General features: G+C 39.6%; 1 protein-coding gene across 1 annotated transcript in view; it reads right to left on the bottom strand.

The window, feature by feature from the left end:
* The window catches only part of LOC306877311 (glucosylceramide transporter ABCA12-like), a 43,491-nt gene extending 25,704 nt beyond the window's left edge, over positions 1–17,787 (bottom strand). Inside the window, exons 1-20 of the mRNA XM_079429012.1 lie at positions 16,483–17,787; positions 16,083–16,186; positions 14,691–14,797; positions 14,282–14,490; positions 13,866–13,942; positions 13,589–13,719; positions 13,067–13,234; positions 12,399–12,563; positions 12,121–12,316; positions 11,837–11,976; positions 11,120–11,239; positions 10,927–11,017; positions 9,627–9,806; positions 9,071–9,359; positions 7,106–7,220; positions 6,692–7,021; positions 1,953–2,022; positions 1,727–1,861; positions 1,443–1,598; positions 100–283 (exon numbers count right to left, since the gene is read on the bottom strand). Coding sequence (XP_079285138.1) covers positions 100–283; positions 1,443–1,598; positions 1,727–1,861; positions 1,953–2,022; positions 6,692–7,021; positions 7,106–7,220; positions 9,071–9,359; positions 9,627–9,806; positions 10,927–11,017; positions 11,120–11,239; positions 11,837–11,976; positions 12,121–12,316; positions 12,399–12,563; positions 13,067–13,234; positions 13,589–13,719; positions 13,866–13,942; positions 14,282–14,490; positions 14,691–14,797; positions 16,083–16,186; positions 16,483–17,777 — 4,262 coding nt within the window. The 5' untranslated portion in view covers positions 17,778–17,787. The remainder of the gene's footprint in view (positions 1–99; positions 284–1,442; positions 1,599–1,726; positions 1,862–1,952; positions 2,023–6,691; positions 7,022–7,105; positions 7,221–9,070; positions 9,360–9,626; positions 9,807–10,926; positions 11,018–11,119; positions 11,240–11,836; positions 11,977–12,120; positions 12,317–12,398; positions 12,564–13,066; positions 13,235–13,588; positions 13,720–13,865; positions 13,943–14,281; positions 14,491–14,690; positions 14,798–16,082; positions 16,187–16,482) is intronic.
* Between the last annotated feature and the right edge of the window lie 5,486 nt (positions 17,788–23,273).

Here is a 23,273-nt window from a genome sequence, read left to right on the forward strand (position 1 = left end):
ATTTTTTCAAAATGAAAAATATTTTTTATGCTTATTAAAACCAATAGCTAGTTAATAGTTTTTTTTTTTTGAAGATGCAATATGCTGTTATGCTCTTACATAGTGGTGGTTTTTCCAGCTCCATTGTGACCCAGCAGAGAGGTGACATGTCCCTCATAGAAGGAAAGGTTCAGATTGTCTACAGCATGCCGGTTGCCATAGGTCTTTGTCAGGCCATACAGAGAGACTCCAACAGGCAGTCCTGAGAAGTCTTCTTCTCCATTAACCGCCATGCTACTTTTACCTACAGGGACATAGATTAAGAGAAGCAAAGATGCTAAAATATCACAGAAATTGAAAGGATTAAAATTTATCCTACAATTACAATCTGTGTCACCTTCAAAGAAGGTAGAGTGTGCAAGTATATTTGAGCAAATAGATCTGAAGCAAATCTCTCAGATGCTCAAAAGTTTGATCAGTAATATTCTTATCTTAATATCAGTAATATATTCTTTGAAAGAAAATAATACTTTTATTTATAAAGTGACATTACATTGATCAAAAGTGACATTTAAAAATCAAATAAATCCTGTTCTTGTGAACTTTCTATTGAAAGAGATTCCTAAAATTAAAAGGTATTATATTATAAACTAGTTTGATATTGATAGTAAGAAGAGATGTTTCTTTATCACTTGAAAATTACAAATTTGAATAATTCAGCTCTCATGAATAATTACATTTTAAAAACTATAAAAATAAAAAAACTTATTTTTAATGTTTCTGTAACGGTCAGTGGTTGTGGATGAATAAGGCGCACGACGAAGGAATAAACAAAAGAGGAATCTTTAATCAAATAGCTTCAACGCACTTCAACACTTTGTTAACTCAAGATCAGACAAACACAAAGGCAGAACTGAGGACTTATAAGGGAGAGGAACAAACGAGGAAACAAGGTAATTAATAGAACACAGGTGATGACGATAACTGATTAACAAAACTAGGACACTAACTAAAACAGGAAGAACCAAATATGGGCAAAAAGGAAACTAAACAGAAACAGATACGTTACAGTTTCACAATATTACTGCTTTTACTGTTTATAATCAAATAAATGCAGCCTTTGTGAGCCTAAGAGGCTTCTTTTAAAAACCTTCAAAAATCTTACCAACCTCTGAATGGCAGTGCAGGTAATCTACTGTAATGGAATATTTAGCTCCAATATAACATGTCTTCCTCTGTTTCTACTTCAGTCTATAATCATTGCACCACTTAACTAATCTAACTTGCATTGGTTTAAAAAAAAAAAAGTAAAACGAGAAACATGACGATAGCACCAATACTATATGTTGCCACAGACAATTATCAAATATACAGATATGCACTCATACAAAAGTACTTTACCTCTCAATGCTGCTACAGAACAATCAGAATCAAGTATTCCAAAGCACTGTGTAATAATGTACCTTTGCTCTTATCAGTGTTGTTTTGTTCGTGCATCATGTTAGTAAAGAGCAGCCCTCTGCCTATTTTCTTTGGTGTTCTGCTACAGCAGCTGAACATATCTGTCCAGAAGGACCGAGTCACTGGGAAGTACCACGGAACACCAATGCCATACTTTCCTGATTAAGAGAAAAATAGATTAAACAATAATATTATACCTCCACTTCTAAAATTTAATATTGTTTCTTTTTACTTGACCCCACAAACAAAATCTGATGAGTTTCTCAACTGAGCAACTCACACCTACCTGGGAAGACCATGCGGATGTAAATCCCAATGATAAAATATATTACTGAGTCGATGAGGAGCAGCCAGCAGAGCCAACCGAAGGAGGAAGTGTCACCAGCCAGAGAAGAGATATACATGTTGCTCCACTGGATGCCTGAGGTGTAAGTACACAATGCATTCAGTCAATGTAATTATCTCAAACAAACACTAATTATAGGCGGTCTGAGGGGTTTGTGTCGGCATACCTTCTTCCTGTTTTTCATAGCGGGAAATATACTGGCTGGCGTAACTGAAGCATGTCGGAGAAAAGAGACTCTGTGGACCAAAAACAAACACTGTGAGATTTATACTACAGCTGACAATCGATTAAAACATTTAAAAGACTAGCTCACCCAAAATCGAATTCTGTCATCATTTACTCACCATCATGTCACTTATATTACTTTCTTACAAAAGGTGAATTGTTTCAAGTCCAACTGGTTTGGAATGACATGGTGAATAAATAATTTGTATATTTGGGGTGAACTCTTCCTTTAGTGGTGAATAAACTGTAGTTAAAACAATAATGCATTTAAGAATTAATTTTTAACAAAATAATGTGTAATTAATGGGTTCTCTTTCATAGGTTCACTCAACGCTGCGTAAGCTAAGACGCTTTGGGAATGTCCCTGGGCGTGCTGATTGTCTGAAGCCTTTATAGAATCATGCCAATTCATTGGCTGATGGCGCAGATGCCGTCTTCGACGTTCTTACGTCACCTCCTTATACTGGCAAACGCACCATCTGCTCCTCAGATTTCTCTGCCTTCACAAAACAGCCATATTAGCCCTTCTGTTGAGATTTTTCTGGCCCGATTTCGATCATTTTCTCTTGGGATTTCTTTGTTAGCACTTAGGCGACTGCAGTAATGGAACTCTGTTCTCCTTGCGGTGAAGTGCCATGGAGTATCGTCGCTGTCAGCTGCCGTGTTCTCGCTTCATCGCGAGTGACGACCCGCACAGTAAGTGTGTTAAATGTATGGGTTTCTCGCATGCGCGAGGCGGTTTACGGTATCTCGAAATGCAAATTCTGCAAAACTTCCGTCTCAAAACCCTCCGCACTAGATTTCACCGGTTGAATTCGCACATGAGTATTTATGTCCTAGCCCGGAGGCACACAGCGCCGTTTCCTTCGGGCTAGATGATGTGTTATTCACAGCAGCATCCGACTTTGAGGATTTCGGGCCTGCTTTAGCCGATGCTTTCCCGCCTAGCGGCCAGGAAGCATGGCCTTCTGCGGCCTACTCAGAGCTTGTGGACATGCTTTCGCACGCCACTGAAAAGCTCTCTATTGATTGGCCCGACGAGCCCCGCGAATCTCAGTCGTCTAAACAGGACGAGCGATTCCTTAGCGGCCCAAATTCAAGGCCTAAATGGAGGAAGCTACCATTATTTAGCGATCTGCATCACGAGGTCTCCAGATCCTGGAAACAGCTTTCTCCTCCCGCCTTTCTCCTTCACCAAGGCTCAGTAGCTGCAGAGTGCCACCTATGGCTTAATCTCACAGAGATTCGTGAGAAAGATAATTTTTTTCTCCTTGACGCTTCCATTTCCCAAACTGGACTATTTGGGGAGGCAGTCAGCTCTGTAGTGGAGAAGTTTCGGTCCACCAAGTCTCAGTCAGCTGCCCTCAGGCAGTTTATGCCCAGGAGGACGAGGGTCCGCTCTAACACCCTCTCCTCTTCCTTGTCTAGAAAGCGCTCCTTGCCCAGGACAGAGACCGCCAGTAGGAGCAGCGCCCCGGCTCATCCCCCTCCGACCACGGTCTGGGGAGCCCGCGGCCAACCATTGCCCCACTGGCGACCTCGCAGGCGGATTGATCTGAAACGGCCCGACAAAAAAGGCCTGCCGCTTCAGCTCCATCGAGTCGCTCCTGACTCTCGAGTAAGGTTGAGGAGAGCTTTTTCCAGAAACCTCACGAGGCAGGGCCAGACCGTTCAAACGTTTCTGCCCGCCTCTAACACACTCTCCTCATTCAAATCTCTGTGATGCAGCAAACGGCCATCTTCTATCTCTTCCAGTGTGGCAGTCGGGAGACGCGTTAGGCTTTTTCCCCGTACTACCTGTTCCTTCATCACCCGTGGCTCGTGTGATAAGAGACACGTTCGGTTCTCTCCCACAGCCTACAGGCCCCGTACCGGCCGCTTTTCAGTCCAGTACATCAGTCCCCGTGGACTCCCTCATCCTGAACGAGGACGCCATAGGCTTTCCTTCTTGGTGGACAACTACTCCCCCTCCAGACCTTCTCGACACCCTAACACAGGTATGTCTTCAAGGCTACAAAACTCTGCTTCCTCTATCGCATTTCTTTCACGAATGGGAGCATCTACCAGGGGTGTCACCTTGGGTTCTCCGCACAGTTTTGTTCGGCTACACACCGCTTCGACGGGGTTCACCTGACCGTAGTAAGCAGCGCCTCAAGGGCTTCTGTGCTACAGCAGGAACTGTCTTCCCTCCTCCTCAAGAGGGCAATAGAGGAAGTCCCTCAATCGGACCTGGAACGAGGCTTTTTCAGTCGCTATTTTCTTGTGCCAAAGAGGGACGGCGGTCTACGACCTATTCTAGACCTGCGTCGTCTGAACCTCTCCCTTTAAAAAAAAGAAATTAAAGATGCTGACATTGAAGACTATTATGTCTCACATTCGAGAGGGAGACTGGTTTGTCACTGTCGACCTGAAAGATGCCTATTTTCATATTCAGGTCGTTTGGCGGCACAGGAAGTTCCTTCGGTTCGCTTTTGGAGGGAAGGCTTACCAATACAAGGTTCTTCCCTTTGGCCTGGCTTTGGCACCGAGGATGTTCACAAAGTGCATGGATGCTGCTCTGGCCCCTTTGAGGCTCCAGGGCATTCGTGTACTCAACTACCTGGACGATTGGCTAATTCTGGCCCACTCCATTCGTGCCCTTGGCCTCAGAATGAACACCAAGAAGAGTGTTCTTTCCCCTTCTCAACAAACTGTGTTTTTGGGAGTTCACTTGGAATCCGTTCAAATGCAGGCCCATCTGGCTCCTGCCCGGATTTCCAGCCTCAATACATGTTTGGCCCGCTTCAAGCTAGATCATCATGTCTCCGTGAGCACTTGTTGCAGGCTCTTAGGCCTCATGGCCGCAGCCTCCCCTGTGCTGCCCCTGGGTTTGCTCCACATGAGGCCGTTCCTTTGGTGGATGAAACTTTTAGGGGTCTGCTCCACAGGACCAGCCACTCACCTAGTAAGGGTGTCGCGCAGTTGCTTTCGCACCCTTTTAATATGGCAGGACCCCCTTTTTCTCCAGAGTGGAGTCAGAATGGGGGCGATTCACCGTCGGCAAAAAAAAAAAAAAAAAAAAAAAAAAAAAAAAATAGAAAGCACTTATTTTAAATAGTAAAAATATTTCATAATCTTACTTATTTTTGCTGTACTTTGGATCAAATAAATGCAGGCTTTTCAGCAGAAGAGACAACTTAAAAAATAAATAAATAAATAAATAAAATTAAATTCCTGTGCAGTAAAAAAAAAAAAAAAAAAAAAAAAATGGTCACTACGGACGCATCCCTGACAGGCTGGGGGCAGGCCGAGGGCAGGCCGGAGTGCAGGGTTTGGAGCTGAGAGCCATCTTCCTGGCACTGATTCACTTTCTCCCCTCTCTCAGGGGGTGTCATGTGATTGTCAGGATGGACAACATGGTGGTAGTATCCCATATAAATCGCCAAGGGGGTTAACGGTCGCGCACCCTAAACAGGCATGCACACCATCTCCTCCTTTGGGTTCTGGACAACCTTCCCACCTGCGCTGGCTTGTCAACATCTGCATGCCATAAGGTCGTGACGGGGTTCAGGTTGTGGCGCTTTCCATAGACCCCTAATGTCGTCACGACACAACTCGTAGTGACCGACAGATAGGGAACGTCTCGGTTACGTACGTAACCCTCGTTCCCTGATGGAGGTAACGGAGACGCTATGTCCCCATGCCACAATCTTGAACCATCGCTGGTTGCCAGGGACACGTTCTCGGCTCCTCAGCGGAAAACCTGACGAGTGGATGCACCTGTCGCCCTTTTATACCCGTATGCACGGGGAGTGGCTCAGGTATGCAAATTCCACTAGCCAATATTCATTGGCGTTTTCTCTTAAGTCAGAGATGATTGGGGCTTCCAAGTAAATCCCCTAATGTCGTCACGACATAACGTCTCCGTTCCCTCCATCAGGGAACGAGGGTTACGTACGTAACCGAGACGTTACTCGAGTAACCTGAGACGTTTCGTGGATAAAACTACAGTAAAATATATGTCCATATGGATATAACAATATTGACTTGAGGTAAATTCCTGCAACAGCACTTTTAACTCGCCTCATTTGCACAAAACCAGATCAAAACAAAGAAAATGGCAGCATGGATATGCAATTCTGCAATAATTCAACAAAACAACTTTTTAACCCCCGCTCTTCGTGGACATATTACATATAAAGATGTTTTTGCCGCTGCCACGGCCTGCGCATTAGTCCTCTGCTGGTGTTCGCATTAACATTTCTACGACTGATGCGGTTTCACATTTGTGGGTGATATTTCACTTGTGGAGCTGCTATGATAATTACATTTCACCATTCAACGAATGCAAATGACTTTTGTTAAATGTCCCGCCTGGCTTTGATTTATAAATAAATTATCTGTAAAGAATTTCTTCCTGCATTTCTGAGAAAACATGCTGTTCTTGGAACTTTTGTGCGTGTGTGAGAATATTTGGTTCCTGCAGTAATAGTAAAACCTGAACCCTATATTGAGAGAAATGACCTAATAAACATACTAAATAATGTCTAAATAAAAAATATAAGATGCAAAAAGATCCCCACCATGACAGAACAGTGTTTTACAAATCACAAAGAAAAGAATAAAAGTTATAACTTCAAACTGAATGTCATTTTTTGGCAATCATGTTAAATTGCAAACTGATTTAAATGCAGTACAGACCAGAGCGCTCTTCACACTGAAGGATAGATTGTCCTCCAAGTGGATCAGCACGATGAAGGGGAAGAAACAGATGACATAGATAAGGCTGCCGCTCAGCCCGGCGATGTTGGTCTTATCGAAGAAGGAGCTGACCAGGAAGCTGATTGCAAGGATGCTGAAGCCATAGTCACAAAGGTAGAGGAAGAGCACGAAGCCATTGCTGTGAGGAAGGATGCCGCCAGCTTTCAAAATGATAGTGAGGATGATCACGGTCGCCAGCAGGAACACAGCACTTTCAATTAACCAGGCAAAGAAGTGGCTGATGGGATTGACCCCCATCATTTTCATGTACTGTGGGAAGAGTGAAAAGACTTTAGAAAGCTAATTAAAGATTGTGGGAAAAGACTAAAGAAAAATTATGCTTTGGTTCCATACCTCATGAAGTCGCAGTTCTCTCTCATGGACGAGTTTTTTCACAAAGTGGGCAACAAACAGCACCCAGGAAATCATGAGAGCCATTGGGAAGGCAAAAGCAATGCTGTTGAGATAGCTGGGAGTAGAAAGATTTGAGATTAGCAGGTGAAGGGCACATTTGTTATGCATATCACTCTATATAACTTCAAATGTTGATGAAGAACCGATGAATTGACTAACTTAAGTCAAGTACCTCTTTGATTAACGATGTAATTAAAAGTCTAAATTGATGACCCACAGTATTGAACTTCTGCAACTATTGTAATACAGACGTTAATTTTGTTAGCAATCCATTTTCTTTGGAAAAAGCTTGTCATTATATTGCATCCATCTTCTCATTCTAGCATCTGTTAGTGTTATTTTAGTATTATGAATATACTGTTATAGGATTTATTATTTAGATTTTTTATATATATTTTATCTTTTCATTTTAATTGTTAATTTATTTTTATTTGATTTAGCCATTTTCATTTTTGTGTTTGTGTTAATTGTGTTATTTATTATTTCTATGTAGCTTTAATTTATATTTATTAAAGTTTTAGTATTAATAATTTTAATACTTTAACTTGCACAGGCAAGATTTCTCATTTTTAGATATTATTTATTTTAACTCGAGTTTTTTTTTTCTTTCTTTCTTTTTAAATAACAACACTGGCTTCTGTCTAAAATCCACAATCTAAAACATCTAAAGCCACCTTTACATAGCAAAAAAAAAAGTAATTATGATGTTATTTATGTTGATTCTCATACACAGCCAAAGGAAAATTCAGTGCCATGACAACAGCTCTGATCCAGCACTTCATCTAAACGGAACCAAAGCCAAACCTAAGCTTACAAAATTGTTTAGCTGCCTAGCAAGCAATGCTGTTTTATTAAACAAATGCAAATCTAGTATTTTTATGAAATACTAGACATTCATCCTACTAGAGTTATTTCTAATGAACAAAACGGAGCAGATGATCAGTGTTGGTGTAAACTGTTGATTATTTGATACCACCTCTTGCGTGACCATACAATACAATACAATTTTATTTATATAGCACAGTTTAAAAACAACCGGAGATAACCAAAGTTCTTTACAACACTACACAAACAATAGGCATATTAAAACACAGCAACAGAGAGAGAGGAAGAGAGAAAGAAATAAAAGAAAATACACCTTTTTAAAACAATATAATAGCTATAAAAATGTGTGGCGTTCCAAAAGCAAGGGCAGAGACAATTTGTCATGGAATATCAAACGCCAACGAGAAAAATAGGTCTTTAGAGTGGATTTAAAAGAGACAAGGCTGGACCAGTTCTGATGCAAGAGGGGAGACTATTCCAAAGTTTTGGGCCAACAACAGAAAAGGCACGGTCACCTCTTGTTTTTAGCCTTGTCCTAGGAACATGCAGCAGGTCAGAATTAGTAGATCTGAGCGATCTCGACAAAGTATGAGAACAACTCGGTTAAGCACAGTGGCACCAGATTGTGAAGAGATTTAAAAACAAACAGTAGAATTTTTAAATAAATTCTGTACTTTACTGGAAGCCAATGAAGTGAGATTAAAACCGGTGTAATACTCTCGTATTTGCGCTTTCCAGTAAGAAGCTGAGCTGCTGCGTTCTGGACTAACTGCAGACGAGAGACACAGGACTAAGGAACACCAATGTACAGAGAATTACAGTAGTCAAGCCTAGATGTAACAAATGCATGTATTGCGATTTCAAGCTTCTTTAATGATAGAAATGATTTCACTTCACAGAGAAGCCGGATATAATAAAAACAGCACTTAACAACGAAACTTATCTGCTTATCAAATTTGAGGTTATTGTCGAACCAAACACCTAAGTTTCTGACACAAGTGGTACTGTATGGTGTACCATCTCAGTCTTCATATGAGACGCTCAGTGCGCATGTAGGGTTTGTGCTTATGAGACACTCACTCATCCTTGTAGTAGCAGGGATAAGGGAATGCCTGCATCTGGACCGCAAGCCCATCTGTGGCTTTACCCGTCTGCATTTCAATGATGGCTCTCTCAATGCTCTCCTGCAGGTACACGAAGCCTCGGTTGTACCGCTGGGTCTTCATAGCTGACATGAAGGCAGCTTTCACCCAGAAGGGATTCCGTGCGCGGTCGGTGCGCATGACATTCTCGATGTTCATTCGGATGGTGTAGTCGATGTTCGGGGGCAGGCTGCTGGAGGTCTCCTCAGGAAGTTTGAAAATAATGCCTGTGAAGATGAGCAAAGCTCATGTGTATAAAAGGGAAGTGATCTGTTGTCATAGTAACCTCAAAGGCCTGCTGCTCCTCGATAACAGTGGAAATCTATATCTCAATGGAATTGAATCGAATTGCATTGAATTACAGACTTTACAGCCAGAGTGCCTGTGCTGTCCTCAACTGAGAGTATCACCAAACCCATGAGTGGAGTAGTCAGTTGAAGAGGTATCTCCTGATGAGAGTGTGTGTGTGTGTGTGTGTGTGTGTGTGAACTCACTGGCGTAGAGCTCACGGTTTTGAGCCAGTCTCTCCGCCTGCTCGTCGAGTTCATCAGTGGAGTTGAAGGCTCGGTAGCGGTCGAAGTTGACACAGGAGGAAAGGTTCATCATCAGCATGGAGAGGGTGGTGATCTGCTCCATGATAAACTTGTTTTTCTCTAAAAGGACTGTCATGTTTGCTGCAGAGAGAGTTAGAAAAACTGTTCAAGCCACTGCAGATTTAGGATAAGACTCTTGTGTATAGGAGCAATGCATCTCTGCCTCTTGTCATGAGTTGTCAAATGCTTGGCTGTAAAACTCCATTCGGACAGAGATAGTTTTCCCAGAGGAGGTTAGGTAAATGTGTGTCTCACAGACATAAGCCCTATTCTGAGAGTAATTATTTCTCAGGGAGACATGATTTCAGTATTTACAGAAGGTAGTCTGTGATTTATTTGCCATGTGAACCGTTAATGTCTGTTTTTTCTTCCCATTGCTAACAGTTAATAGACAAACTCCAGGGTCCTGTGGTTTTTTTAATTAGTAAATTTGAATTTACAAGAAAGAATTGATAGTAAAAACTATTTTGGTAACACTTTACTTAAAGCCTTTATGTATTATGCATTATAAAGGGTTATTAACGTGTGCAATGCTTTATAATTGTTCATAATGTGCATTTTAATACATCGTATCTTGTCTTAAATAATTATAAACTGAATTTAAAATGCATAGTGTAACAATGAATTGACAAGTCTTAACTGAATGTATTAATTGTGGTTGTACAATCCATTATAAGTTGCATTACAAGGCATAATTAATGCATTAAAACTACTTTTATGATGTATTATACATACAGACTTTAAGTAAAGTGTTACCACAATTTTTTTATATAAAACTACTTAATAAATATTGATTTATTTATTAATACATTCACTTTATTAATATATTTATCAATTATTTTAATAATCAGTATTATGGAAGCCACAGTTGTATTATGATTCCTGCCACAATTGAGTAAAATTATGATTCTTTAAGTTATAAAAATAATGAGAAACTTTATCATAATTATGGGTTAACATGTTATTTAGGGAAAAAACACCAAATTTTTATGACTTAACATTTCATTATAATGTAAAAGTTTCTCATGATAATGACTTAGCAACTCGTAATAATGAGAATTTTCTCATAAAAATGACTTGTAATCATAAATATTAGAAATGTTCTCGTTATAATAACATCTCATAATAATGAGTAACTTTCTTGTAATAATAATGTTGCATCACCATGATGCAAGCATTGCATGTACTGTTGAGAACTTACAGAATTGGTTGAGAGTGGCACTCATTTGTGCAACATCAATGCCGGTCTGAGTCTGAATGAAGTTTTGGACGAAAGGATTGCGCAGAGAATTCTGTGAAGAGTAGTTTGATAAGAGAGCAGTTAATGCAGTAAAGGGGGAAAAATAAATAAATCAAATAAAAAATGTTTATTTGATTTTCTCTTGACTGAATACCTGAAGTATTGGCAAGGTTTGTGTCAGGATGTTTGCAGACTGCATCACATATGATGATGACTCTATCCATTCAGACGCATAAAGCTTTAAATCACCAAACTGGTGCAGTGTGGAATTTGACTGCAAGAAAAAAAGGACATGTTTTGTTACAAAAAAAAAACAAGAAAACACAATATCTTGCTTCGCGACCAGGCTACCCGTCTATATCTTAAAAGGAGAATAGATATGAATGTACAGATGCGAGTCAGAAGTCCAGATTTATGCTGTAGTCCATCCCAAGTCGGAAGCGGGCTATTCCTATATACTTTATCTTTGCAGGTATCTGATTCTCTGCAAATATGTCTCCTAGCAACTGTGGAGAATAAATGACGTTGTACAATGCTAACCGTACAATTCCCAACAGAGACGGTCATTTACCAAGTTTTACACACCTGCCTCTGCAAACATGGTTAAATAGGTTTCATCATCATGTACTGTAGGAACTTGTTTGATTTAAGTAAACTATATTTTTTTTCTTTGGTGCTGCCATGTTTGATCATACGTTCATCAGTTTTTTCAAGGCAGAAAACTGGAAATTCAAACTTTTGAAAAAAGTAACATTTAAAATCACACATTTTTGCTTTGTATATGCATACAAAAAACTCATATAAAATCAGTGAAAGAGTTAATGCAGCCTTGATGCCAAATATTTATTTGTAAGATGCTTTAAACCAGCACCTTTCTCATGATCTCTCTCGTCACTGGTGTGTCTGGTGAGTACAGGATCTGTCCTAACAGCATGGGTTTGAGGAAGGCCCAGGCCACCGCGCCGCCTGTAGTGTTCACCATATCCAAGTAGAGGTTCATACAGAAGGGACCTGGACATTAGCAGTATATTAATTAAGCCTGACCACAGCACTTCGTCAAACTGAACTCAATATGCTGTAAGCAGATTCCTGACAGGTCATTATCATAATGCTTTATTGCACATTTAGCTGTGCGCTGAGAATATATGTTCATACTAGCATCGGGTGGGATTTTGAACTTCTTAATCAGCTCTTCTCTTTCGTGGTCCGTCTGGACAGAAGGATCAGTCTCGGTTACGATAGGAACTTTTGCGATGGCGAACAGTGTCAGGATGCCGTTTTTGCATAAGGCACGAGCAATGGTACTAAAGGTGGCCCTGCTAGACATTGTGGACCGCTTTCCCCTCACCAGCTGTGGGAAAGAGAAAACAAAGACACGTTTTATTTAAAAAATGAAATTAAATTCAATTAAATTAAATGAAATTAAAACTTACACTGTGGAACTCTTGGTTGGCCACCAGGTTTAGTTCTCCAATGTTGGTCAGGTATTCCTGCAGTTTGTTAAGGGCAGGTACCAGTTTGTGCATCATGTCTGTCAAAAACTTGACCATCTCTAGCATGATTGCCACCAAATCCTGAATTTCTTTGGACAACAGCAGCTGCAACAAAATGTTCCAAGGTTATGACAGACAGCACCAATGTAATGTATATTGCATAATATAGTTATTTGTTCAGGAAATTTAACAGAAAATGGTTTATATACATTAAAAATATAAAAATAAGTGGCTATGTCTATGGCTCGATAATCCAGTCAATTACACACTTAATTGTTTGAATTAAATAATTTAAAAAATATATTATTTTCTCTTTTTACTTTAAACTTAATGGAAGCAAACCAAAGATTATAATAAATGGCTCTTCATTACAAACGAACAGTACAGCAAAATCTTGAACGGCTAACAGTGAGCTCAGGCTGTCACAGCCCCAATCTAACCGTAAATGAGAAAAATCCATAATAATAAATGCATAAAAAGCAAGCAATATTATTTAGTTTCATTATAACTCTATGCAAAATATTTCTTGTATTTTATTAACTATAACAGAGAGATGCAGCATTTCTGTTTCATTGGATGTACAATAAATTCTGTGCCCAGCTCTTTACCCTGAATAAAGCCGCCTTCGTGTCCACATGGCGAAGAAAGAGAATTGTGATGCTGTACCATTCATGTGACAGTTCACAGAAGGTGCTGAAGATCTCCTGCCCTGCAGGGTCCAGTTGCAAAGATGAGGGGTCTGAGCACTGGTGCAGGTTTGCCAACCATGCCAAGATCTGTGAAGAGGAGAGAGATGACAAACAGAACACATTACAATAAATTTGCACTCTACAAGACTTCACACTGGCGAGAGAAAGAGATACATGCTATAGAAGCGTATTGCGCTTGGGACCTACAACCCTCTGTGAGCAAGCAAAAGACAACAATGGCAATGAAAATGATCAAATTTGTTGAGGAAGGATGGGGGAAAAAATCCTTGGGAGGAACCAAGACTCAGAAAGGAGAGCCCATCTTCCTCAGAATAAAGTGTGATTCAATTTATTTTTGTTTCTGTCTCACACTGTGTGAAGCAGTGATTTTTGGACACATCCTTTGAGCCCCCTCTGATGTATGCATGAGTTGTGGTGTACCTGCGTGTTGCTGCTGGGTAGAGGGTAATCTAATAGAGCCTGAAGAATGTGAGGGGGAAAGCTGGTATACCGCTCGACATCCTGAACAAACAGAGTGGTGTTTTTCAGCAGCGCTGAAACTTTCACTTCAGCTGTCAAAACGCAAGACAAAAGACAAGTGAGAGAGCAGACATGCACGTATGACAAGGTTGAAAAAGACTGATTGGACCACCATTTGATAGCTAAGGAACACTTGTGTTTCCACAGTACTTTTGATAGAAGCGACAGTGGTACGTACCTGGAGATGAAATATTGATATTAAGATTTTTCAGAGTTGAGACGTTGAAGCCCACAATTTGAGAGAGAGTTGAGGTCCTTTATAAGAAAGAAAGAGAGAGAGAGAAGAGACAGAGAGTAAAACCATGAGTAGCATTCCTTCTAGTTTCTTTTTTTATATTATCATTTGGGGTCTGAACTAATTCACAAGAATGAATCAGGTTTTCCAATGCTTGAAGATGAAGAAGTGAACAAAAAATGAATTGAATAGATTGCACCATTGTTTTTTAGCTACATTTTTTTAGTATTTATCTACTTTCACCCAACTAACAATGTAAGTAGTACAGCCACTTTTAGTAAATTGCTCCCCAACACTACTGAACATACATAGTACATAGCTACAACAACAAGGTTAAAGGTCATTATATAAAGCAGTACCAGTCCACTTCTGTGTTGTAAGTGTTAGGGTCTCCAATGAAAGTCTGGAAAATCAGATCATAGATGTCGTTGCTTTGGATCACCAGGTTGGTTGTGAGCACATGAAAGGCCTGAACTGCAGGAACAACAGTGTCACACAGCAATCTGGGGCCCAGAGGCAGAGCCTGGGTGATTAGCTGCACAGAAGCCATGTTTTCCAGAGCACACACCTACGTTATCATGAAAGAAATTGGCTTCAGAATACTTGAAATATAGGATATGAGTCATATGGCCTAATCATTTGTCATTTTGTATTCTCTTTACAACTTGGTCTGGAATAAGCATAGCAATAATAACAAGATGGTACTTTTTGCTGGCATATGCTTTTAAAAAAGTCACTTTTTTGTATTTAAACCATCAAAAATCTCACCTTAGTTAACAGGTGGTCCAGTATCATGCCCGAACTCTCATTTGCCCAGTTGGCTGAGCCTAATTCAAAGGCGGTGTTTATCACGTGCAGTAGAAGATGCAGATTTTCTGCAGAGAGGCGAGAGAAATGGAAGAGGGAAAACAAAGATCAAGCTTGTGCAGAGCTAAAGTAACTTAAATTCCCTACAGGCATCATTACTTGCACCTAACTCCACTTTCAGGCCAACCTCACAGTGCAGCAAGCAGCAAATGATCTAGCAAAGAATCACTCCTTAGAAAAGAGACATTGAAAGCTTTATGGTGCCGTGTGCTGATTTAGATCTGACAGCTCTTATGTGTGCAACACCTTAAGCGATATAAAAGATCAGACAGTTATGAGGGAAATTAAATGCTCAACAAGACATCAACTTTATTAAAGAAAATATAAAGCAAACTGAGAGGCTTGTAAAACAGCTTATCAATTTAAATGAGGGAGTGCTGCAGACAAAGAAACTGGGGAATAAAAACTGCAGATCTCCAGAGGGAATAAATGGTGCACTCTGAAGCACAGCATGATGATATGTTTTAAAATTAACTCTTGAAAAGTATAGTTAATCTAGAAATGAAAATTAATCTAGAAATTCACTCAAACTTAATCAGTACTTTTGTCTTATCTTGTTTCAGAAGAGAAAGTAATATTTGACACTTGTTTTCAGACCATACGGTATCTTTTAATTAGGTTTATTATTTTATCCCAATGTTAAATTATTTTCTTGCTTAAAGCACAAACATCACTAAATTTAGTTAAATCTATGCCTAAAACAAAAATAATTTGAATAACTTTAAGGTTTTATTGTAAAATAATACTTGTATACAGGTTTGGAGGGACACAAGAAAGAGTAAATAATGACCTTTACATTTTTGGGGTGAGCTTCTCATTATAATGATAATATAAAAGAGAGTAGTGGGGTAGGAGAAAGAAACATTTGCTATTTTAAAGAGCACAGGCACTTTAAAAGGCTTTCTCATACTCAGTCTGGCCACATGCCTCCTGGCTGAATATTTCAGAAAGCAGACTTCAAACCTGCCATTTACTGCACTGCTATGAAAAGCACCAAATCTTTGCAATGTCACAAACATAAAGCAACATACTTTGTTTAATGTCTGTGGGGATTACTAAGAGTAATTTATTCAGAGGGAGAACCAGGAGTCTGCAACATTTACTGTGCACATGCATCTTGTTCTTGAGCTAAATAAATGCAAATTATGCAAAGAAATAATTATGTATTCACACGGCTGAATGCAAAATGCGTATACGTGCTATATGCAACTGTGGAAACATAAGATTGTGGAAATAAAACCCCTGAATGAACAGTGTTATAGGTCAGTAGATCTTGCAAGATGATTTATGTACCTTGGGTTTCGTTGGCCAGACTTTTCATGATGGACTTAATAAGAGAAGAATATGGCAGGTCTTCTGGAAGGCTATTAGCAAGGTTTGTCAACAGCACAGGCAGCCTATGTAAACAGAGAATAGTTTAATTAACAAAAAGTTTCTCAACTTAATCAAAATATACTACTATGGATTATGATCATTTATTTTCATGACCCCAAGAACGTGTTCTTTTCAGAGTCATAAACTATGTTTCTCTGAAGAATTAAGCAATTATGCAGGGTAAATGCCATGGTGGATGAAATTATGAGAGCAAAGTAATAACCATGCACTGAACAAGAAAAATAAATGAAAAACTGGGCCTAGTTATGAGCTTATAACCAGGAACCAGCCTTGGGAGCACAACCTCAAAGAAACTCACTTGTCAGTCCAGTTAGTGTCATTCATCCCCAGCAGATGGCCAATATTCATGCTAGAAGCCCCCAGCACTATTTTGGCGACTTCAGACTCCACGTTGCTGCTATTGCCCAGCGAGATGAGATTTTGGATGGTGTACAGCAGCTGCTGGGTAATATCAGCAGTGTCAGTGCCATTTCCACCCTTTGACACCAAAGCTTGAAGTTGTTGGGCCATGTGCTCGATTCTTTGAGCAATGTTCAGAGGTGGCTGGTCGGATAGCACCATGGCCACGTCAATTGTTCTTCCTAGGCTCTCTGCAAATTTCTCTACTTTATCAAGGTCCTGCAAACTCCACCCTTCACTACCAATGTCCATGAACATGTCTAAGAACTGCTGTCCATTGCTAGGGAGTGTCAAGTAGGACAGCACGTTCAGAGCTGTGTCAATGGTTTCCTCCTGACTTGTGTTTCCTGTCATTTCACTCAAATAACCCTTCAGGATGACACCCAAGTCTGGATTTGCAAAGAAAGCATGAATAGTCTCCAGAATTTCAGTCGAGGTGGGTGGAATGGATAGAACTTCAAGCAAGGCTTGATAGTCGATGTCAAGTAGGTCAAGGAAGTCATCCACTGGCTCTCTCTGTACTTCGCTAGCAATTCTTCTGGCATTTCTTGTGTGGGACACAAGACCTTGTAGGTTCTGTCCCTGAGCAATTTGCATTTTAAGTGGGCTTAGATATTGCTCCACAGGGTCGAAGAGGTCACTGGTTAGTTTGATCTGTTTCAGCATGTACAAAACATTCCCCGAAAGGTCAATAAAGGTTTTTGAGAGGCACGGCAGTGGCATCTTGGTTAGGGCATCTCTTACTATCTCGTATAGCTTGCGGAGGATCTCCAAGACAAAATTTAGTCCGGTATCTTGAGTAGTGTACAGCCAGTTGAAAAAATCAACAGTTTTCCATAGGGTGCCACTTGTATCTTCCAAATACAGAACTTGCTGCATTACTCCATAAAGGGTAGGCCAGTCGCCCAGCAATCCCATACCAATGATTTGCTGGATAACCTCTTTTATTAAACTGTCAACTGTACTTCCATTGGGGTTCATAAATATGTCTCCACTCAGGATGTAATTAATGGTTTCCTTTGTAAAATTCATTCCGGTGAGCGTGATCTCCAGAGCCTGCATGATGATCTGAGGGCTTACAGTTGAATTCTGGAGGAGATTGCCATTCTGTAGGATGACCTCTATAGTTTTTCCAATTGCCTCGATGTATGGCGTCATCCAGGGAGCTTCTGTCTTAATTTGCTCCAGAGCCATTTGTACTGAGGAGAGGCTGAAGAATGAGAGAGAAATTAGTATTGCATGTTCACAAAAAAAGTTAAAAAATAAAAATCCTCTTTAAAGATCCATTAAATAGCTGGATTAAATAATGTACTGTTATGGATATATGTGATAGATTATAAAACCATTACAGTCCAAGATACTTAAATGTAGAGTTGATGGGACCATTTATGAATCGGCCATATGAACATAAAACATCTACAATTTTTTAACTGGATTACTTATATTTAAAAGCTGCAAAACATTAGTCCATATTTCATCTTGATTTTGCTCTCCATTTCAGTGGACACTCACATTATATTAATAGAACTGTATAGTTATAATAGACTTTGAGACAATTTCCATCATGTTCAATGATCTACAGCGGGTGCATAAATGTTCCTGCAGTCTTACGTGATTGATTCGCCTAGATATGCGCAAATGCATAATTTGATTCCTATCAGTAGTCAGTTCATTATAGGGATGAGCACGTAAAGCAGAATCAATTTAAGAGCAGGGAGATAGAGATAACAGAATAATAGAAACTACTTTATCTGCACATACCTGTTTGGCAGCAAAGGAGTCAAACTGAATATATCAACCTTAATGCAAATTTAATTACTCTTACTTAGTTTGTTTGCATGATTCCAACCCCTGGTCCTTATGGGTAATAACTGCAAATCTCTTAGCAAATTTGAGAAGGCATTTCGGTAATATAATCAGGCTCGTTATAATGTCGAGGTATAATGGGCATATGAGTGCGGGCAAAATTGCTGCACGCTTTTGTTGTCGGCAGTTTAGTCAAGCTATACAGTTTGAAAAAAAAATGGTGAAAAGCTCAATAGCGTTTATTTTTATAAAAGATATTTCACTGTTATAAGACTGCCATTTGTTTGCTGTCATGTAATATGACATGGGTCATGTACATTTACATTTATTCATTTAGCTGACGCTTTTATCCAAAGCGACTTACAACTGCTATATATGTCAGAGGTCGCACGCCTCTGGAGCAACTAGTGGTTAAGTGTCTTGCTCAGGGACAGATTGGTGTCTCACAGTGGATTCGAACCCGGGTCTCTCACACCAAAGGCATGTGTCATATCCACTGCGCCATCACCACCCATGTATCACGGTAAGAATATATGCTAGTGTAAAAACGACTCCAGCGCATTAGTACCTTTGGTACAGCTGCATCTGGAGGAGCTGGACATTCCAGTCAGCCTGGTTTGTTATTTCTAGCACTGAGAGGTTGGATAGCATTGAAGTGTAATGCAACAGGACTTCTGTAAGGTGATTGCTAGCAAAGGTACTGTTCAGGATCGCCCCATAGAAAGTCTCCAGTGACTCGGCCATCATTCCTGCAGTGGCGTTTATCCATAGAGGGTTCATCGCCATTCCCTGTTTAGAAACACAGAGGGACAAAGTCTAAATCAGTCTTTAGTGCACACTACCATCTTGTGGTGACACATGACAGTTGCATTTGAGAGCCATAAAAAATGATATCATTGTAAACTTAAACTTATTTTCTCACCGTCATATTAAAGGCTGGAACTGGTTTATTGTAGGCTGCTATGACTGGCAATAGGATGATGTTACACCACGAAGCAACAGTGTCTTCACTTATTCCAGCACCAGCTCTGACATCCTGCCATATTTGCTGCATGTAGCTGCAGTTCAGGCTCTGACCCTCCAAACCAGCCTGAGGGGTGAGGATATAAAATAAAATAATTATCACAAAAGCCTGACACACATGGAGAGATTAGAGAGGATTGCACTGAATTGTTTTTTTGTTTGTTTTTTTTACAATTCACAATTTAATTCTGGAGTCAAAAAGTCATTACATTTACAGAGACAGCTTGTAAATGCAAAAAAAAAAAAAATGAAACACAGATATTCTCGGTTTGTCAGGGTGGCAAAATGTTTGGGACATAGTTCATATGTTGGGCCTCGGGGAAGGGGAGGGGAACCCATCCATAATCTCAGTTTATGCCTTGTGAATTCAAGTGATGTGATCATTGATACTATCATAGACAAAGCAATCCCTGAACATGTAGCAGGGATGTAGGGATATATGACTCCTGCCAGGATTTGAGCATCTGTTGTGCAAGGAAACCAAATTCTCTCTAGGGATGAAAAGCAGCACCTAATGCATGCAAGCTAATGTAGACTAGCTGTTTATCTGTGATTAATACAGTTCTTGGCACACTAAGAGGCCTTTTGGGCCAAGGTTGTTGAATTCATTTCAGAAAAAAAAAAAAAAACATTTCCCAAATACATTTACTTAATGATGCCTGTGGCTGTTTGGAAACACATAAAAAGCTAATTAACAACTAACACCAGGTTATGCAAGATCCAGTCTCCTCAATGCCTGATCAAAAACATAGTACGTTACTAGGATATCTTGTCCTTACTAATAAAAATAGATTATCTTAAGTTAGTGCTGGAGCAACCTTTGAAATTCACATTTTTTGTGGTTTCAGTTATTCTTCGGTTAGCATCATAGGTAGCAATCAGAGTACTCAGAAAAAGTTTTCTCAGCAAATAAAATTTTGGATTCAAGATCAAAATCGGGTCATATGAAGTGGCTAGTGAGATGCCATCTTAAAGGGAACCACTGTAAAACAACTGATCATACATACAACTTTCCATTTCGATTTTACACTGGCATACAGAACTAGCACAGGCTCAGCACCCTCCTACTTCCACTCACTATTAAGAACCTACATCCCCTCCAGAAGTCTGAGATCTGCTAGTGAGCGATGCCTTGTGGTACCATCACAGAGAGGCTCAAAATCACTCTCCAGAACATTCTCGTTCACCATTCCTGGCTGGTGGAATAATCTTCCCACCCCTATCTGGAATACTGGATCCCTGTCAATCTTCAAGCAACAACTGAAAACTCATCTCTTTTGGCAGTACTTGACTTCATCCTAAACTAAAAAAAAAAAAAAAAAAAACTCACTCTTTCCCTCTATCTTTCCCCCCCTCTTACTAGCTTGTACTTATTTGAACAATGACTGAGACTTGGTGTTATGAGCACTTCCTCTGTCTGATTGCCTCTTCAAGATGAATCGCTTTTTGTATTCCCCAATTGTAAGTCGCTTTGGATAAAAGCGTCTGCCAAATGACTAAATGTAAATGTCATGCTTACATAATGTCACTCTTTCTTGTGCTGTCACTAAGGACTTCAGATATTTTAAGCTGAAACTACAACAAACACATTGTAGGTGTCTGAGAACATAGTATCATGCACATGTCTTTGCTATTGATTGGTAGGTGTCATAAATGAGAAGGTCAATCATTGCTCAAGCTTCTGTGGGATTACATAGAAATTCCAGCTCACCAACCCTCTATTATATGCCAAAAACTGCATTCTTTACATTGTTTCAGAAAGTTCTGTATAAGCATCTTAACAATCAACCACATCAGTAGATTGGAATGTAGTTCTAACCTGCAGAGCAGCTTCTACAGTTGACACCAGGGCCTGTGGCAATCCACCAACAAAGGACTGAGTAGTGAAACTACTTGTGTTCATAACATGAAAAATGCCTGACAAAAGGCTGGACATTGGCTGCTGGAGGCCATGGAGGAGCTCTGATGAGAAGAAAGCACTTGCATTAGACACATGCAGTTCAGATCTGAAAGACTGTACGTAAATATGAACACCTACTCTGCAATTCTTTTGCAACTGTTTTCAACCGTAAGACTTTGCTTTTCTCACCTGTTTGTGCCTGCATGTTGTGAGCATTGTTGACAATGGCTTGTTGAATTGTGGACACAACAGATGGCAACGAATCCCACATAGGAGTACCTTCGAAGGTTGAAAACAGAGCAGCCAGCATCTTCTCCAACCTGTTGTTCAGCAAACAGTCAGATTAACATTCAAAACTGAGAGACAATAAGAAATAAATCTATTTTTAATATGTATGCTCACTGGTTTGATTCCCAGGGAATGCATGCATTAAAAATGTATATATAGCTTAAACACAATGTAAGTCGCTTTGGAAAAAGGCATTCTGCCAAATGCATAAATGCAAATATATGTGTGCTTTTTAATATATTAATGCTCTGGGATTCTGAAGAACCTTCTCCATCCCAACCAATGTAGCAGAATTTAGTTTAGTTTCAGCAGATTTAATTGGCATCCCATTTATAGACTAAACAACTAAATTTTGGCAAGGAGTATCACACCTACTGATCGTTTGTGCTGAAATTGTGAGGTGACAGACTAATCGACTGCCTTTAACATATCTGCCTCCACTTTTTTTATTTAAAAGTCATTTAAGTGTAGAAACCCCCCCCCCAAGTCTGGCCCAACAACTACTGTTATAGTGTTTATTTTAAAGTTGTCAAAGTTGTCAGAGAGTCTGAGTATTATAGCCACATGGACTTTCTATGATTCTCTTGACTATATAAATGAATAAACTTACTTGTCGAAGGTCAGCTGGTCAGCACTCCCAGAAAGGATCTGGACCAAAACACCTACAGATTCTGCGACAGTCTGGGTGGACTCATTCATGAATGGTGACATAGAGCCCAGAAAGACTGCGAGCTGTGGCATCACAAAAAATATTACACATTTATTTATTTGTGTGTGTGTGTGTGTGTTAGTGTGTGTGTGTGTGTGTGTGTGTGTGTGTGTGTGTGTGTGTGTGTGTGTGTGTGTGTGAGAATTGTATTTATTTGCGCAAAATAAATCAACACATATAATAATATGGTGACATTTTCCTGTTGGGAAATGGGAGATTTGTTGGTTGTGAAGGAGTTGTCAATAACAGGCCTTTGAGAAATAAAAGCAATTTACCTGTTCTGTTATTTCATTTAGGCTGGCAAAACTGAAGTTGCCTAGGTTGTGCCACATGTTTGTATATCCTGAGAAAAATATATAGTACATATATCTATGACATCTTGATTGAATAAAAAAGAAATAAGGGTTGGCCACACTAACAAACTGTTTTTACAATGAATCCCGATTCCAAACAAACACTGTACAGTAAACTTGCCTTCATTTGAGTTTAGAATATACTCTGTGACCTTGAGAATCACAGATATGATGGGCTGAGCTGTGTTGTTTGATGGCAGTGAATTCTGAAGCTCTCTCATCACATTCACAATACTGAAAATGAAAAAGAAACACCAGCTGTCATTACCTATACATACACACATATATTTACTGCATATCTAAAATTAAAAAGATTGGGGTCAGTTTTTGAAAGTCTAAGCAAGGCTGCATTTATTTAATCTAAAAGGGTAAAACAGTAATACTGTGAAATTGTATTAAAATTATTAAAATTTAAATTTAAAATTGTATTAAAATTTAAAATAGCTGGTCTTTTTTAATATATTTTGTATATTTGTAATTGTGAAATATATTTCTGTCATGGCACAGCTGAATACAGCAGCTGTTGTTCCTCTTCAGTGTCACATGATCTTTCAGAAATCATATGTAGTTTTTCACTATCTATTGTATATTTGTAGATCTCCTTGTGTATA

Source organism: Barbus barbus (assembly GCF_936440315.1).
Source record: "Barbus barbus genome assembly, chromosome: 11".
NCBI lineage: Eukaryota > Metazoa > Chordata > Actinopteri > Cypriniformes > Cyprinidae > Barbus > Barbus barbus.